The 16,895-nt window shown below is 28.5% G+C and overlaps 2 protein-coding genes across 7 annotated transcripts; one reads left to right on the top strand and one right to left on the bottom strand.

Annotated features, from left to right (window-relative positions):
* Positions 1 to 63: 63 nt before the first annotated feature.
* LOC124424226 (tRNA (uracil-5-)-methyltransferase homolog A) lies at positions 64 to 15,867 on the top strand. 6 transcript variants are annotated; one of them, XR_006942267.1, is made up of 13 exons: positions 64 to 201; positions 307 to 729; positions 816 to 974; positions 1,065 to 1,257; positions 1,341 to 1,468; positions 1,563 to 1,813; positions 1,909 to 2,143; positions 2,238 to 2,430; positions 2,537 to 3,622; positions 4,272 to 4,491; positions 5,025 to 5,382; positions 5,491 to 5,702; positions 15,642 to 15,867. XR_006942267.1 is itself a non-coding variant. In XM_046962991.1 (8 exons), exons 1-8 carry the CDS (start codon positions 406 to 408, stop codon positions 2,785 to 2,787), a joined length of 1,734 nt encoding a protein of 577 aa, XP_046818947.1. In that variant the 5' UTR covers positions 126 to 405; the 3' UTR covers positions 2,788 to 3,664. The 6 variants fall into 6 exon arrangements, 1 of the variants encoding a protein (XP_046818947.1); XR_006942268.1 differs by having other exon boundaries at positions 67 to 201; positions 357 to 729; XR_006942265.1 differs by having other exon boundaries at positions 92 to 201; positions 291 to 729.
* LOC124424228 lies at positions 3,815 to 15,934 on the bottom strand. Its single transcript, XM_046962992.1, has 3 exons — positions 15,619 to 15,934; positions 4,258 to 4,431; positions 3,815 to 4,060 (listed from the first exon to the last, which is right to left on the bottom strand). The coding sequence occupies exons 1-3, from the start codon at positions 15,784 to 15,786 to the stop codon at positions 3,974 to 3,976; spliced, it is 429 nt and encodes a 142-aa protein (XP_046818948.1). The 5' UTR covers positions 15,787 to 15,934; the 3' UTR covers positions 3,815 to 3,973.
* Positions 15,935 to 16,895: the final 961 nt, after the last annotated feature.

Genomic DNA, 16,895 nt, shown 5'->3' with positions numbered 1-16,895 from the left:
TGAATTGGTCTTTGGAACACTAGGTGGAACACTTGATTACGCCATATACATTTATCTTGATATACTTTTTATTCTATGATATACAAGTGATTCCATCATAGCGATATTCTATCACGTTAAATGAAATGTTTCTGCACGTTTATTGCCAAATGTGAAGTTTTAAATAAAATGTGCAAATTATTTGTATTCAACGCATTCAACGTAAATATCTATTTGTTATTTTAAATTGTGTACTTTTAGGTTATATTTTGTCATTAGCTTTATGAAAAAAAATATAATCTTTTTATAAGGAATTATTTTTTGAAGAATGCGGCATGGTGATCTAACCTTAAATCATTTATTCGACGCACTTGTAGATAATTGATAAAAAGAATTTATTGAGTGTATAAAAATTAAATTTTTATAATGACCGATTCTGAAACAAAAGAAACTCCAACAGTGGAGGATACAACGGAGAAAAATGAAAATGATCCGTATGCTTATCTCGAAAGGGATAATTTCACATCAGAAAAATTTAAAGTTGAAGTGCGTGGTTTGCCAAAATATTATGGAATTGGAGAGTTTAAAAAATTGTTGAATGAAAAACTTGATTTACAAACTTGCAAGGTAAAACCACCGAAACAGTCAAGCGGTTGGCTGTATGTTTGTTTTAGAAGCGAAGAATGTCGTCAGCGAGCAATATCTACTTTAAATGGAATTTTATGGAAAAACTGTAAGCTTTCTGCGCAGGTATTCTCTTTCATGTTTTTTATCTTTAAAAATTTGACAAATTTTATTCTCTTTTAAATATTGACTATTGTCATTGTATTATATAGATCGCTAAACCAGCTCCAGATCCTTTTGTTAAAAGAAAATTAGAAGAGAATAAAAGTAATAAGAAATTAAAAAATGAACATTACGATCCAGATATGTCGGCTGTGGATAGAATTAAATTTACAACGACTCCTCTTTGGAACATGCCTTATTCGAGTCAAGTAAGAATATAAGAATATGAATTTGTTTGAGAAACTATTGAATGTTTTAAAGAACATTTAAATACTGAAATATCTATGATTATATTTCAGCTTGAATTTAAGCAAAAGGAAATGAGATCTGTGTTAATGAAAATTGGTCAGAAAATGCTTGAAGGAAACGTACATTTGTCTGAGTGGATTAATTCGCAAAAGAAATTATATGAAAATTTGCCTTGTGAATTGAAACCTATTTTACATGCCGAAAGTACAGAAGCTTATAGAAACAAGTGTGAATTTACGATTGGTAAATGATTTTTTTTTTTTTTTTAAAGAAAATTCTATACTTGTACGGATGAATTATAATTGAATATTTTGATAATATTTCAGGTAAGAATATAGAAGGTGATAAAGTTATAATTGGATTTAGATTGTCTAGTTATGCTGCTGGTTGTACAGCAGTAGGTCCTATTGATGACCTTTGTCACATTCCTAAAAATATGAAAACTGCAGTAAAGGCAATATATTTTATTTCGCACTCTTCAATAATCAATAATAATTTAATTCTTTGATATGTAAAATAATTTTAATATAATTATATTTATTCTATAGACATTAGAAGAATTTGTACAAAATTCTGGATTAGAACCTTTTAATCCAGTAGATCACAGTGGATATTGGAAACAAGTTACTGCTAGAACTAGTCGTCTCAATCAATTAATGTTAATAGTTGGAATAAATCCTCAAGATTTAACCATTGAAAGGTTAAAAGAGTTACAAAATCAATTGAAAGAATTTTTTGAATCTGGAAAAGGATCCACTATAGATGTTACATCACTTTATTTTCAAACAATGGAAAATAAGTATGTTATTGTTAAATGCGAAATGATCGTGGTTTTTATTTTTCACTTTATGTATTTTAATTTTTTTTGTTCTTTTTTTGTTTTTTTGTTTTTAGAAGTGTCGGCAGCGAATCTAGAAACGTTCTACAGCATATAAGTGGAACTGAATATATCGAAGAAATTTTGTTAGAAAAGAAATTTCGTATATCACCACAAGCCTTTTTCCAAGTGAATACATTAAGTGCTGAAGTTTTATATAAAGCAGTCATCGATATGGCAGAACCAACTAACGACACTACATTATTGGATATTTGTTGCGGAACTGGAACTATAGGTTTATCATTCTCAAAGGTTTTTTTTTTTTTTTTTATTTTTCAATATATTGTATGGTTAATAAAATAGCAACAAATTTCAATCTTCGCTGATACAATTTTTATTGCTGCAGCATTGCGGTGAAGTGTTAGGAGTAGAAGTTGTATCCGATGCTATTAAAGATGCAAAACAAAATGCTGTTCAAAATGGTGTTACCAATTGTGAATTTTTTGTTGGTAAAGCAGAAGATATTTTATATCCTATTATTCAAAGGGCAACAAAATCTCGTATTGTAGCTGTGGTTGATCCACCAAGAGCTGGTATACGTAAGTAAGAAAGAATATGGTAAAAACAAAACAAAAAAGAAAAAAAAAAATTAAGCATAGATATAGAGTAATATATTTAAATAACTTTACACATATTTATTTTTAGATCAAAAAACATTATTAACGTTACGTAAAACGAGAAAATTGACAAGATTAGTTTATATATCTTGTGACCCTCGAGCAGCTATGAGAAACTTGATAGATCTCTCAAGACCAAGATCGAAACAATATTACGGAGAACCTTTTGTACCGATAAAAGCTATTGCCGTGGATATGTTTCCTCATACGAAACATTGTGAATTAATAATATGCCTTGAAAGATTATCCGAAGTAACAAACTCAAATGTTAATTCTTGAAAGTATTCAAATTAAATATTTTTTAAATGGGAAAAATGTATGTACATTTATGTTGTATTTTTGAATTATCGATATCAATAATAATTTATGTACGATATGAGACCAAGGACATGTCCTTTTAAACGGATAGATAGAAAAATTATTTCAATAATTAAACTTTATTTAATATCGCATCATTCTATAATTATGACATATAGCAAATATAATTCTTAATAATTTTAATGGATGTTATCTAGCATTTCAAAATACGCGTCACTTATTCAAAATCAAGATAAAAAAAAAAGAAAAAACAATTAGAGAGAATAAAACCAATTGGATAAAATCAATTAGATAAAAAAGATTAGATAAAAAAAATTAGATAAAAATCTAAATGATCTTTCAAACGATCACATTATGGAAATACGTAAATTAATTAATTTATAGCTTACCTTTCATCAATTAAGTTTTAATATATCAATGCTTTTACAGAGAGGCACTATTTTTATTCTTTTTTTCATTAATATTCATTATTTTTTTAGAAGCTTCGTCGTACGTTCATTTTCGATCTTACCTTGAAGAGAAAATTGTTTGAGATTTAAGATTGCATAAAATGCGATTGACAAGTAACACGAAGCGTATCAATAAAAATATTCTTTCATTTTGTCAAGGAACTCGAGAGCACAGTCGAGATTAAAAACATTTATTTATCGCGATTTTGTATCGATGAAAAATCGTATTTGTTCTTATAGATAATGTATTTGTTGCTGTTAATCATTATGCAATATCAGCCATGGAAAAAGTCATCGATCGTTGATCAGAAATTAGGAATAAAATTGATAATTGAAAATGTTTAGAGGTAATGACAATAATAAATAAACTTATATCATGATTGCCGGAATAATTTGATTTTGATTTAGCCAATTAGTTTGGTCTGATACATTGATTTTTTTTTTCTTTTTTTTTTTCTTTTTTCTTTTTTTTTTTTTTTTTTAAATAACAAAGAACGATTGTATACACGCAAGAAAAAGAGAATGAAATAGATTAGGATGTGGACACAAAATTGAATTGGGAAGAAATTGAATTCTTCGACTTCTTAAAACGGAGCAATTTTTCATCAGTTGAAGCATAGGAATAATTTAGATAAGAGAACTTAGTTTAGCAATTGATAAATCGATTGAAAATAGTGGCCTGATTCAGGATACTTTTATCACTTCTTCTTGAAGCATGTCACGGCATTGAAGTAGCATCGCCAATAAACGCGACCCTTAGCCTGTCCACGTCGTTGAAGATCCATCTGTAATAATTTATGATGATTAATCATAGTGAATATTCTAGAATGATAAATCGATCAATGATCATCATTATTAATACGTATTTACATTGATCAGAGATTATCATTGATTATAATTTATAGTATTGATCAATGGCTAGCGACAATTCTAATATATATGATATATTCTAAGTTATGTTTTTGTTTATAAAAATCATCACCGTTTGTTCGTCAGCCGAAGGTACCATCTGTGAATTGGCAACTTGAATCGGTGGAGCTGATCTTGTTAAAGCCTTGCCGCTTCCTATCTCTGCTCTTCCTTGATTATCAACAACCTTTTGCAAGGCTATCATCAATTGATCGAACAAAAGAGCTGCTCTTTTTGGCACCACAACCTGTTAACGAGAATGGAATTAAAGAAAACATTAGAATAAGAAATTGAATATGATCATCAAGTAGGTATAATTTATTATTATTTCGTTAATAAAAAGTAGAAGAAGAATAATCAATAATTTTTATGATCATATTGTTTCCATTGTTGTGAGTAATTTCCTAAATACATCGATAATCAATACGAGGTTAGAAAGGATCGATTCGATTATTTCATAATTGACTACGATTAATTAATTGAGATAACAACGATTGCATTTTGAAAAGTCAATTGGATCGATTATTTACAACAAAGGATAATGCCATTTAATTATAGCTTTACGGCAGAAATTCATTATATACATATATATATATATATTAAGTGCGATATAGGAGTATACATAAACACATCCTTTTATCACATTCCAATATCATCTTTTGTTCGAATATTATCATTAATTGTTAATTATCCAATAATATAGGAAAAACGTTGAGAAAAAAAAGAATGTATTAAAATGTTCATAAATTTTTATATATATATATACACACACGTATGTATATATATATATATATATAATTTTTTTTTATTTGGCTGATCAGAATTTTATATACGAAATAGAACACGCTGATTGGTTAATGAAACGACGGGATGGCCAATTAGATTAGTCGTATTATCGCTGGAAGCGATCCCCAAACTTGTTGGTTCCTATTTGAATCCAATTATCCTTCATTTATCTAATCGATAATAAACGATCGAGAAGTTATCTATCTATGTAAGGAAGATTTAAGTATCATTTATAAAAAGATTTCCGTTTGCGCACGTGTCTGTTTTTCAAATTATTTACAAAAGATCCTCGATGCACGATTGTATCCTTGTGTATATTTAAATTTGACTGACGTAGTATTGCAAAAAAAAATGGCGACAACCGGTAAAGGATTCAGTCATCGAACTGGAGACGATTAAAATATTGAATAACGTAGGTATTATATTAAAATTATAAATCGAGCGTACTGTGAAAGAAAGAAAAAGAGAGAGAGAGAGAGAGACGAGATTTTATAGTTTTAATATTTCTTATTCCATACAGAGAAATCAGGCATTATTACAAGTCATCGTTTCTATTCTCGCTCGAGTGAAAATCAGAACGATAAACAGAAATTTCTGGGTTGGCAAATATGTGGTGGGTGTAAACATCGAACCAATGACCGAGAGAAATGGAGGAAACGAGAAAGAAAATGACAATTTTCTTGCAATCTTGCAACTCTTGTCGATTTTATTTATACGATCGATTTCCCAAAGGTACGTGCCAAACGTAAAACTTTTATTTTCTTATATTCGATAATATAAAGGTAAAATGATAAAAATAAATGAGGGAGGAGGACGATACGAGGAGGAGGAGGAGAAATTTAAACGTTCGAAATTGAAGATCGCGTTTAAAAAAAACCGCGCGCTGATATTAAACTTTTAAAGTTCATCGTTCGTATTTTTTCGCCCACGCTCGGGCGCGCTCGTAATTTTCATTTCTCTTCGCGGGAAATCATCGGAAATATGAAAATGTCACGTATTGTGTATGGTAATAATAATTAAAAAACGTACGTAGTTAAAAGAAGGTCGACGAAAATTCTGACAACGTGAAAGAATTAAAAAAAGAATATATATTAAATATAAACGAATACGTTAATGCGCTATTCAATGTTAGAGCATTAATATTATTTAATATAAAGAGTATAGCTTTTTTATTAAAAAATAAAAAATATTTCATTAAGAAATTTACATTAGTCGTATTTTATTCTATTTTATTATATCGATCATCGGACGTATTTAAAGCCACACGTTGTGAAACATAGTTTTTTAAAATTAAGCTACGAGTAGACGAAAAGAATCCAATACATAAGGGTTACGTTATTCCGATTAAATTTAACGCGATATCGAAATTCCGGTATATCCGGCAAGGGAGAGAAAAATAATTGGAAAACCAAATATGTACGTTTTTTATCCCGTCATTCTCTATTTTTTCTTTCTTTCTTTTTTGTATTATTATTATTATTTTTTTTTTTTTTTCTTTTTTCTTTTTATTTCGATCGATTCCTAACACAGATATATTCTCATTGATCGAATCAAACTCAAAGTAAATATTTATATAAAATGCGCTAATACTTGTTAAGCAAATATGGTCTCGTTATATAGCATTTTTATTTTACATTGTTATTTTTTAAGTATAAAGAAAAAAAAAAAGAAGTGTCCGATCATTGCTTCTCAAATGTTCCCGATGATTTATTTCGAATTTATTTTCGTTATTATTAAAATTTTTTTTTTTTCAACGTCCATCGTCGAATCAAAAATAAAAATTTATTTTAAATGAAAAAGAACGAATGTTGCCTTTTGAATGTTGTCATTGCAAATCGCGTTACGAGCTTTTGAATGAAAATAAAATAGTGAAAGAAGGACCAGAGAGAGAGAGAGAGAGAGAGAGAGAGAGAGAGAGAGAGAGAGAGAGAGAAAGAGAGAGAGGAAGAAAGAGAGTAGACCGAGATGAAGATGGTTAAAAAGAGAGAGTGAGGGGTTTCGGGGTGTTTGGCGGAGGGAGGGGGAGGAGAGAAGGGAAAAGAGGACTATAGAAGAGCAACAACGATCAACGTACATTGCATATTTTCGAGTGCAATTCTAGGCAACGTGGCGGATCAGAATGAAGTGCGTTAATTGCGGAATTGAAGCTGCATAAATGCATTGCCATGTCACGAAGATTATTATCATTTCAAAGCCGTTTCAATGGTGTTCTGATTTATTCGTCGGTTGTCGTTCATTCGTCTTTTCTGATTCGTTCCGTCGTCCGCGATTCTCTCGTTTCGTTTTCTAGATGTTAATATAATTGTACAAATACACTATGAAAAATATTTTTTGAAAGTTCAACAACGATCGAAGGAAAAAAAAAAAGAATAAATAAATAAAAGGATAAGAAAAGAAAAGAGAGAGGAGAAAAAAAAAAGATAAAAAAATATTTTTGCCTTTCACGTGAGTTTCTTTTTTATTTTTAAAAATTAAAAAAAGGTTCTTTGTTTTATTCTTTTTTCCCATTCCCCCCCTTTTTTTTCTCTCTTTTTTTTTTTTTTTTTTTTTAATAACGACGCAACCAAGTACTCTGACAGAAATGATCTAGAGAAAAAGGATGAAATACTACCCCTTGTGGTAGATCAATCCTTCCGGTTGACGGAACGAAAACATAATAAGCGAGCACGTGTGCGTACAAAAATTAATTTCGCCCACAATACTCCATTCTATCTCGGCGTCGAATAATCCACCCCTTTGTGGCGAGACGTTTATAATGTTTGCGTACGTGTTTATATTTACTAACGTTGGGAATGAATATACATCGTACGTATGTAGATAAGTATGTGCGTATGTAGGCATTAACGGCGACTGCTATTGTTGCACTATAAGGAAGATGTCTATGATCTTTTTTTCATTTTTTTGCTCTCTCTCTCTCTCTCTCTCTCTTTTTCTCTCTCCCTCCCTCTCTCTCCCCCTTCTTCTTTTAATTTCAACAAATTGTATACATATGAAGTTCTATAGGAAAGTAATCTCACTTTTTCTTAAGAAGATCTTGAAATTTATACTTTATCACGTCGATCACGTTCGAAAGTATCTCATGAAATAAAACTTTGAAAAATATTTATCTTTTTAAATAATACGAATACGACAATATCGGATTCGTTCTTTAATGATACATTTTATTTTTTTTAATGGATTAAAGTACTTCCCTAGCGCTACGAAATTGAACGTAACTTGAAAGGTGATGCCGTGTCTAAGCTAAATCTACGCATTTAAAAGTGTGCGTTTATGAATATATATATGTGTGTGTGTGTGTGTGTGTGTGTATATGTTAGGTGGCTGGGTATTCTGCTCGTTAAGGCGCGAATGTCGGTAATTAACTGGGACTGGGATTCTGAATTCGGTATTAATTAATTGACTCTCAGGCTCGCTAGTGACGATTTATCGCGAATATATATATTTTTTCATGTTTTTAGATATTATTCAAATAAATACAGCATCAATGGAAATATGTACAAATATGTAGGTATATATATATATATATATATATATATATATATATATATATATATATATATGTAGGTGTATAAAGCCTGAATCGGAGAAAAAAAGGAAAAAGAAAATAAAATGTACAAATTGTTTTCAATTGGGTGCTTGAATCTTTCCAATAAATAAAGTAATTTGGTTAGGGAGGAAAACGAGGGAAAAAAATTGGCGGTCATTTTAAAGGTTCAAGAAAATATTCGAAGCAAGTAATATCGAATAAATTTCTTCTCTTTCTCTTTCTCTCTTCCCTTCTCTTTTCTAATAGAGAGAAGAGGCCTATCTATATTTATTTACCCTCTGGAATTATCAATGAACGAATCTAACCAGGTAACGTACACAGCACCCTTCAACTAAATTAAATTTTCAGACGTTTGATGGATTGTAAGTAAATAAAAAATTGCGAAATACTTTCTGATGTTGATCACATATTTTAAACGTGAACGGAGGTAACCAGAATAGAGAGAGAGAGAGAGAGAGAGAGAGAGAGAGAGAGAGAGAGAGAGAGAGAGAGAGAGAGAGAGAGAAAATCAGGGAGGTGGTAGAAGTAACTGGGAGTGAGTAATCTAGTTCCTTTCTCCGGAAATAGAAGGCAAACGGAATAAAATGTCTGAAGTTATCGTTTAACAGGCATTTTGATGATGCAAGTCGTTTAAAAGACGACGTTCTAAAATTTATAGGAAAATAGAAAAATAGGAATAGAGTAATATTATTTGTAACAGTGAAAAAAAATAATAATAAATAAAAAAATTTATATATTATATATATATATATATATATTTCAATGGAATAATAAAATAAAAAAAATAAAAATAAAAATAAGAATATAGATAGAAATAGAGTAATATTGTTACTCTACTTTTTTATTTTATATAAATTTTTATAAGATATAATGTATATAAGATGTATGGAAAAAAAGAAATAAGAAAACAAGGAAAATTAATTGTTTTTTAATTGTTAAAAAGAAAAGACCGATTTGAAGAAGAAAATGACGAAGAAAATAGCTTTTTAAGAAGGAGAGAATGGGAACAATGCGACGTGTCAAACTTGGAACATTTATTTTTTTCCAGTGACAAGTATTCAACGACAAAGTTCTAGCCACGTGAAAAAGGGAACATTATTTTTAATGGGAAATATATGTGGGTGGTTTTTTGTCGTTGAAAAGAAATTAATACGATGAATTGGACTACTAGTTTACTCGATATTTTTATAATTTATTATCGTATTACTAAATTTTAAATATGAGAAGATGAGATAAAAGTCACATCGTTAAATTATTATTTAAAGTGCATATACAGGGTGAATCAAAAGTAGCTAAGGGATTTTTAAATATCAGTCCTACTCTTTTTTCAGATACTTTTTTAACATTTAGACAATTTTTTTTCTTCAGATTTTTAAACTACAAACATAAGAATTTTTGGCCCAATCTCTGTAAATACAAATTTATTATATATTTCGAATATACACACACACACACACATAAACATATATATATATATATATATATATAATTAAAAATATAAAAAAGATATGTGTCGAAGAATAGAAAATTTGTAGAGAGAATAAAACAAATAAAATGTTTATTATCGTCCTGTTATCGATCAGAGATTGAAATCGACTTTATATGATCGATATTATTTTGTTTTATTTACGAAGCTTTCATGCTTATTTCGAAACACCCCCGTAAACGCGTAAATACTTCCGTTTGTTGGCTAGGCGTTCTTAACGATGATTAAAGCGTTTCCTTACGACGTACACCGCGTCGCACTTTCCTCCCATTTATACTATATCGTGTTTTTTATTAGCCTGAGGAAATCTAACGAGAAGAATAAATGAAACGACTAGATCGATCATTTCGATATAAAAAGAAAAGAAAAGAAAAGAAAAAAAAACAAGAAAGAAATATATGATTTTTCTTCTTTCATTTCTTTTCTCTCGATGAAAATGGATAAATAAACATTGTATAAATAATCGATGTCAAATCTCTTTAATCCATTTTCTGTTGATTTGTTCTGATCGTTAATCCATATTTGTTTTTTAATTGTAATATTTTTTTTTATGTACTAAACATAGACGCGTCTGTTTAGGTAGAAAATTTGTTTCATTAGATATGGGGCGAGCAAAAAAGGTTTTTTTTTTTTTTTTTTTTTTTTTTTTGTATGAATTACTCTATTGAGATTTTTATTTCAAGATTAATTCAAATTTGTTTGTAGTAAAATTATAAGGTAGGTTTTGTTTTATGTAATTTGAAGAAAGAGAAAAAAAAAAGAGTGATTAATTTTTAAAATCATTTAGAAACTTTTTCGATAGCACATTAAATATATTAAAGGACGTCGATCCACGTAATAGAGATGAACAAACGTTTAATAGAATCTTCCGTAGATATTTCGAGATAGATTATTTTCGAGTATTCGTAGATTGGACTGTCTATATATATATATATATATATATATATATATATATACCAGACCATCTAAATATAATTCGTTATGTACTAAATTGTACGTAATAATTCATTAAATTGGTACGTACTCGCTATTTTTATTCCTGATTTCATTTAAAAGATCGTTCATTCGATAAATGATTCGAAAAAGAGGAAAGAAAAAAATAGCAGGAATAATATATTGAAATATATTTTTTCTTTAGCCGACAAACTAATAGACATGTCTGTATCATCAGAGATTTCAATGCCTGAAACCGTGTAGATTATATAGGTGTTCAATTCCATGTATACTTGTATGTAATATTAGATACGATAAAAATATGCAATTCGTACAAAATTAATTCATCTCGAATAATTTACGCGTGCAAGCCGTTAAATCATTTATTTTTATTCAATGACCAATTCTGAAGGATGATTATAAAAGTGATTTGTGATATTAAAAAAATGTTATTCTTAAGAACATTAATATTACATATAAGATAATTAATTTTTCAAGAATAAAATATATTTACAATATTTCTTCCGTCCTTGTTGTGAAAAAATATGTTGCATATATATATATATATATATATATATATATATATATATATATAGTTGGATCATTTTCATAATCACGAAGAGAATTATTATACTTCTTATTTTGTTTCGAATAGATGCGAAACGATTTTGACATTTTTATATCGTTTTAGGAAAAAGAAATATCGTGAGTAGAGTGAAAAAAACAAATCAAAATTTTTAAAAAAGTATCACGTAAATTATTGTCAGGATTTTCCAACCACCCTCTATATACGCTGTCTATTATGCCTGCGGTAGTCCTTAACGAAGACGAATCGTATAGGGTTGCTTGCTTCTCGTCTTTCAACGTAAGCTACGAAAGTAAAAAAAGATTAACTTTATGTCCAACTATGAAATGACTCCGATTAATTAGTCTACTTCTCGTGCCATGCTTTAATCGACAATATTCACGCTCGTATTCTTCTTCCTTCATAATTTAAAGTCCACCGAACAATTTCATTCGAAAATTTTACCTCTAAACGAACACACACACATATATATATATATATATATATATATATATATATATATATTTCCTGTATGTTTCTTTGTTTTCTCGTTGGTACTACGATAACGAGATCCGATTAATTTATTTATTATTATAAAAGGAGACAAAGAAAAAACAAAAAGTTAGCGTAAACACAATACGAGGTAGCGACGGGTGAGATAAATAATTGTTTCGTTCATGTACGTGTACGAGCACGCGAAGAAAGACAGATAAACAAAAAGAAAATTTTCAATTATTATTCGATAGTGCTTTATTCAAAAGGATCTAGTTTTTTTTTCTTTTTCTCTTCGTCAGAAATGAAAAAGCTAGAATAATTTTTTCTTTCTCTTATTTTTACTATTATTGTTATTATTATCATTTTTTTTTTTTTTTTGAAAGTCCTATCAATTTAGTTTGACTTATTCTTGATTCATTCTTTTTTTTTTTTTTTTTTTTTTATATATGTATATATATATATATATGAAGATGCCTAATAAATTTTTTAAACAACAAAAAATATGATTCAATATGAATTAGGCAAACGTTAGGTTATAACGTGCTGAGATTTTTTTTTTTTTCGAGATAAATTCATATGTTTCATCAGTTGCATACGTATGTTTGTTCGTGTATACGCGTAAGTAGAGAAGAAAATAATGACAAAACTGTCGCGTTTTCCTGGGAAATATCGTCAAGTCGGGGTTTCACGTTCATAATGCTGATAAGAGGAAAGGAGATGCGAGACACATACACACATACATACGTACATATATATATATATATATATATATATATATATATACATATATATATACATAGATATGTTGACAATCGAGAGGATGTGTCGAGTAAAGTTGAGCAAAGTTGTCGAGTATCAGACTTGCTAAGTTTTGGAAGCGTGACGAGAGAAGAAGATGTAATAGAGGTTGCATAGAGTTCATATGTTTTACCAATATCTTTACTTTATTATATATAATCAATTAAAATCTTCAAGTTTCAAAAATTTATATAGGACTCATATAAAAAGTGGTCATCATCGATCATATCGTCATTTCGAATATCATTCGACAAAATATATTCTCGAATCGTCACAAAATCATTATGACCATTTAGAGGAATAATATTTTGAAAATTGGGTCATGATAGTAGTAACGTCTGTGAGAGATTCTTTCTAATTAAAAAAAAAAAAAAAAAAAAAAAAAAAAAAAAAAAAAAAAAAAAAAAAAGAAAAAAGGAGAAAAATAAAAGGAAGAAAAGATAAAATACAAGATACAAGGAAAAATCTGATTATTAATTTTTTTCTTTTTCTTTTTCTTCTCGACAACAATATATACCGTCGAGCAAAATAAATAATCGTGAGAAATAAATAGATATAAAGTGCGGATGATGAAAGAAGTGAAAGGAGTAAGTAAGAAAGAAAGAGAGAAAGAAAGAGAGAGAAAGAAAAAATATATATATATATGTATGAAAGTGCTGTTGTTACTGTTGCTACTATTGCTATTTGAGAGAAGATTAAAAAAAAAAAAAAAAAAAAAGAATAAGAAAAAATATAGAAAGAAAAGATAAAAAGAAAAGAAAAGAAAAGAAAAAATAAGCTAAGGAGGAAAATGATAAATGTAATTGCGTAAGCAGATGTTAGATTTTTATAACAATATCATAAGAATTGAATTTTCCATAATGCAATTATTACGAGCGAACGAGCTCTGGCTCGGCTTGGCACGATTTTTTTTTTTTTTTTATCGTCATCGCAAAGATGAAGAAAGCAATTAAGCTTGCATAATCGTCTCCTTTTTATTTATCTCATGGACAGATATGCGTAGGCATATCCGAGAAAAAAATTCCGAAGAGAATAACGAGATAAAAAAAATAATAATTCAATAATCATGGTATTATACATATGTATAATATCATATATGACAAGTAGTCCAGTCTTACAATAGAGCCAGCCTAATAACATCTAATACAATATACATAAGAGATATGCACACACACACACACACACACACACACACACACACACACATACACGTGTAGATAGACAGACAGATAGACAGATATGAAAAATAAGATATATTAAAACTATAAATACTGTTTGTACATGTTTCCATTAAAATACCATAATACTCGTCAAGTCAATCGATTTGTCGATATTAATGCTTCTGTCAACTTTGGATTTATTTTAAGTACTCCCATTTCTATTTTTATTTGATAATTAATGATCTTCGTCGTCTTCGTCTTCGTCGTAATTGTTAAGACGAAATATATTCTGATTTAACAAGTTTATCGAGAAAGATTATAGCCGAGTCGTTACCTCCTTGTTCGAAATTTTCTAAATCAATTTAACGAATCGATTCTCTCTCTCTCTATCTATCTATCTATATATATATATATATATATATATATCCTTTTCTCTTTCCCTTCCTTTCCATCTTCTTTTAAAAGTTTAACTAACTTTTGTCAAATTAGAAACAAATTCTATCGGCCTGTTTGAATTTAGTATTCTAATTTTACTTTCTTCTATTTTATTTTCTTCCATTTTAAAAATATTATAAATTTGTCGATGTGAGTAAAAAAAAAAAAAAAAAAAAAAAAAAGAAAGAAAAAACCAAAAAAGCTTGAATATACATTTGATTAATATTATTTAATTTTATAAATTAATTTTTTATTAAATTGAAGATCAATTCGTAAAATTATTTTACGTAGATGTAATAAATCTTTTTGATTATATGGATATATACTTATTGAGCGATAATTAAAATTATAAAAAGATTAACTGCAAAAGGTTTCTTTTTCGTCTAATATTAAAACAATTTTATATTTTAATATTAAAACAATTTCGAGGAACGACAATTTTACGATAAGTTTAGTGCAATTAAAAGTTTTACGATGTATTAAAATCAAAATAGTAAAGTTTGTGTGTACGATTTCGTATGTACGATATTGTATCCACGTATTTACGTATCTATCTATCAACTAACACGTAGATTGTGGTTGAAATATTGGCGCGAAATTTCGCGGCACGTGCTACAATAGAAGAACGATTCACGATTGATACGCGCAAATATTCGACCTACACGAATAAATGATATTGTTCGAAAATTGTGGATATTTGTATTGTAACTAATTACTAAGCTTAATTGAAGTATCGCCTACGAATTGAGTGGGATCAATAATATTATGATTATTTATACCAAAAGACATCGATGGAGTACGTCGTGGATACGTTCTAATAGTATTAACAATTTCAAATTTACATACGTGCCATTAATCGTTTACCAATGTGCAGACATAAAAGTGAGAATGAAATAAAACAAAGCGAAACAAAAACAAAAACAAGAGAACAAAGAAAGGAAGAAAAGGGAAAATAAAAATAAAAATAAACAAGAACGTATAAAAAAAAAAAAAAAAGAAAAAAAAGAAAAGAAATAGAAAAAAATATCATAAAAAAACAAAAAAGAAATAAATAAATGCAAGTTTTTTCTTTTCATTTTCGTTAGAAAAGTGTCATACGTATATGATAATTTTGTTAATAAATTTTCGGCTAAATATAATATCTGATACATTGATTTTTGTTTGTTTTCATTTCTTTCGATTTCTTTTTTTCTTTTTTTTTTTTTTTTTTTTTTTTTTTTGCTACTCACCGGATACTCGTCGTATTTTGCAGGATAATCGGGATAATCGAGATTGGCAGACGGGTCGTTGTCGGCGGCGTTTCTTTTAACGACGAAACGTTGATCAACGTTAGCAACAATGATGCACGGTAATATTATAGCAAGAAGAAGCAACGAACGGATTATATTCCTTCCCATTGTGAATTATTACTAATTCAACCGAATATCAATTAAAATTCTTCATCCAACGTTAAATAAATTGTCTTACGTCGAAATTTATCGAATGTATTGATGTCGACCAGATGAATTTTTTTTTGATCTGTCTCTTTCTCTCTCTCTCTCTCTCTCTCTCTCTCTCTTTCTTCCTGTCTTTTTCTCTTTCTTTCTCTTTCCTTTCCTTTTCTTTTCGTTCGATCGACGAAAGTTTTTGTTGTTTTCCTTTTTTTTTTTTTTTTTTCGATTCTCACGTCTTTCTAAAGACGAATCGCTTTAGAAAGATCTTGATTGACACTTGTCAATTTTTTGTTGGCTCGTTTCGTTCGTTGTAATTTTGTTCTTTTTTTTTTTTCTTTTTTTCTTCTTTTAATTATTACGTTCCTTTTAAATCGATACACGATCACAATAATATATTATATATATGTATATATGTATATTATTATATGTATATATATATATATATATATATTAAATACAAGTTATTCGTTAGTTTTTCTTTTGATCTCTCCGTGAAGGCCACGAAGAAAGTACTCTCGAGGACGCAATGAGACAGACGCGCCGGCGAACCCGCTTCTATATATTTATTTGTGCGCGTGGTTGAAGCTACGCAGGCGCTAGGATCTACAGGACGAACTCTGTAGACTTTATGTATATATATATATATATGTGTGTGTGTGTGTGTGTGTGTGTGTGTGTGTGTGTGTGTGTATATATATATATATATATATATATATATATATATATATAAATACTTAGTTTTATATGTATAATTATAGACATATAAATATGCACGTATATATGCATCGATATGATTACTTAATTCTTAAATGAAGACATTTTTATAATCCCATTAAAGTCCAATTGTCTTAATATTCCTCTCTCTCTTTTTCTTTCTCTCGTAGTCTTAAAATGTCCAAGATAGATTTCTTTTGTTTCTAAGGTGTAAGAAAAATAAATAAAAAAATAATAATAATAGTCCATCATATAAAAATATCCTATTTCCTTATTTCTATAAAGAGGATAATTCTAATAAGTTAAATATTGTTAAATATTGTTATAAGACGATAATTATAATAAGTTAAATATTTGCT

This window comes from Vespa crabro, chromosome 5 (genome assembly GCF_910589235.1).
Source record: "Vespa crabro chromosome 5, iyVesCrab1.2, whole genome shotgun sequence".
NCBI classification, from domain to species: Eukaryota; Metazoa; Arthropoda; class Insecta; order Hymenoptera; family Vespidae; genus Vespa; species Vespa crabro.
Note: the sequence above shows the minus strand (reverse complement) of the source record. Positions and strands in the feature narration are given on the sequence as shown.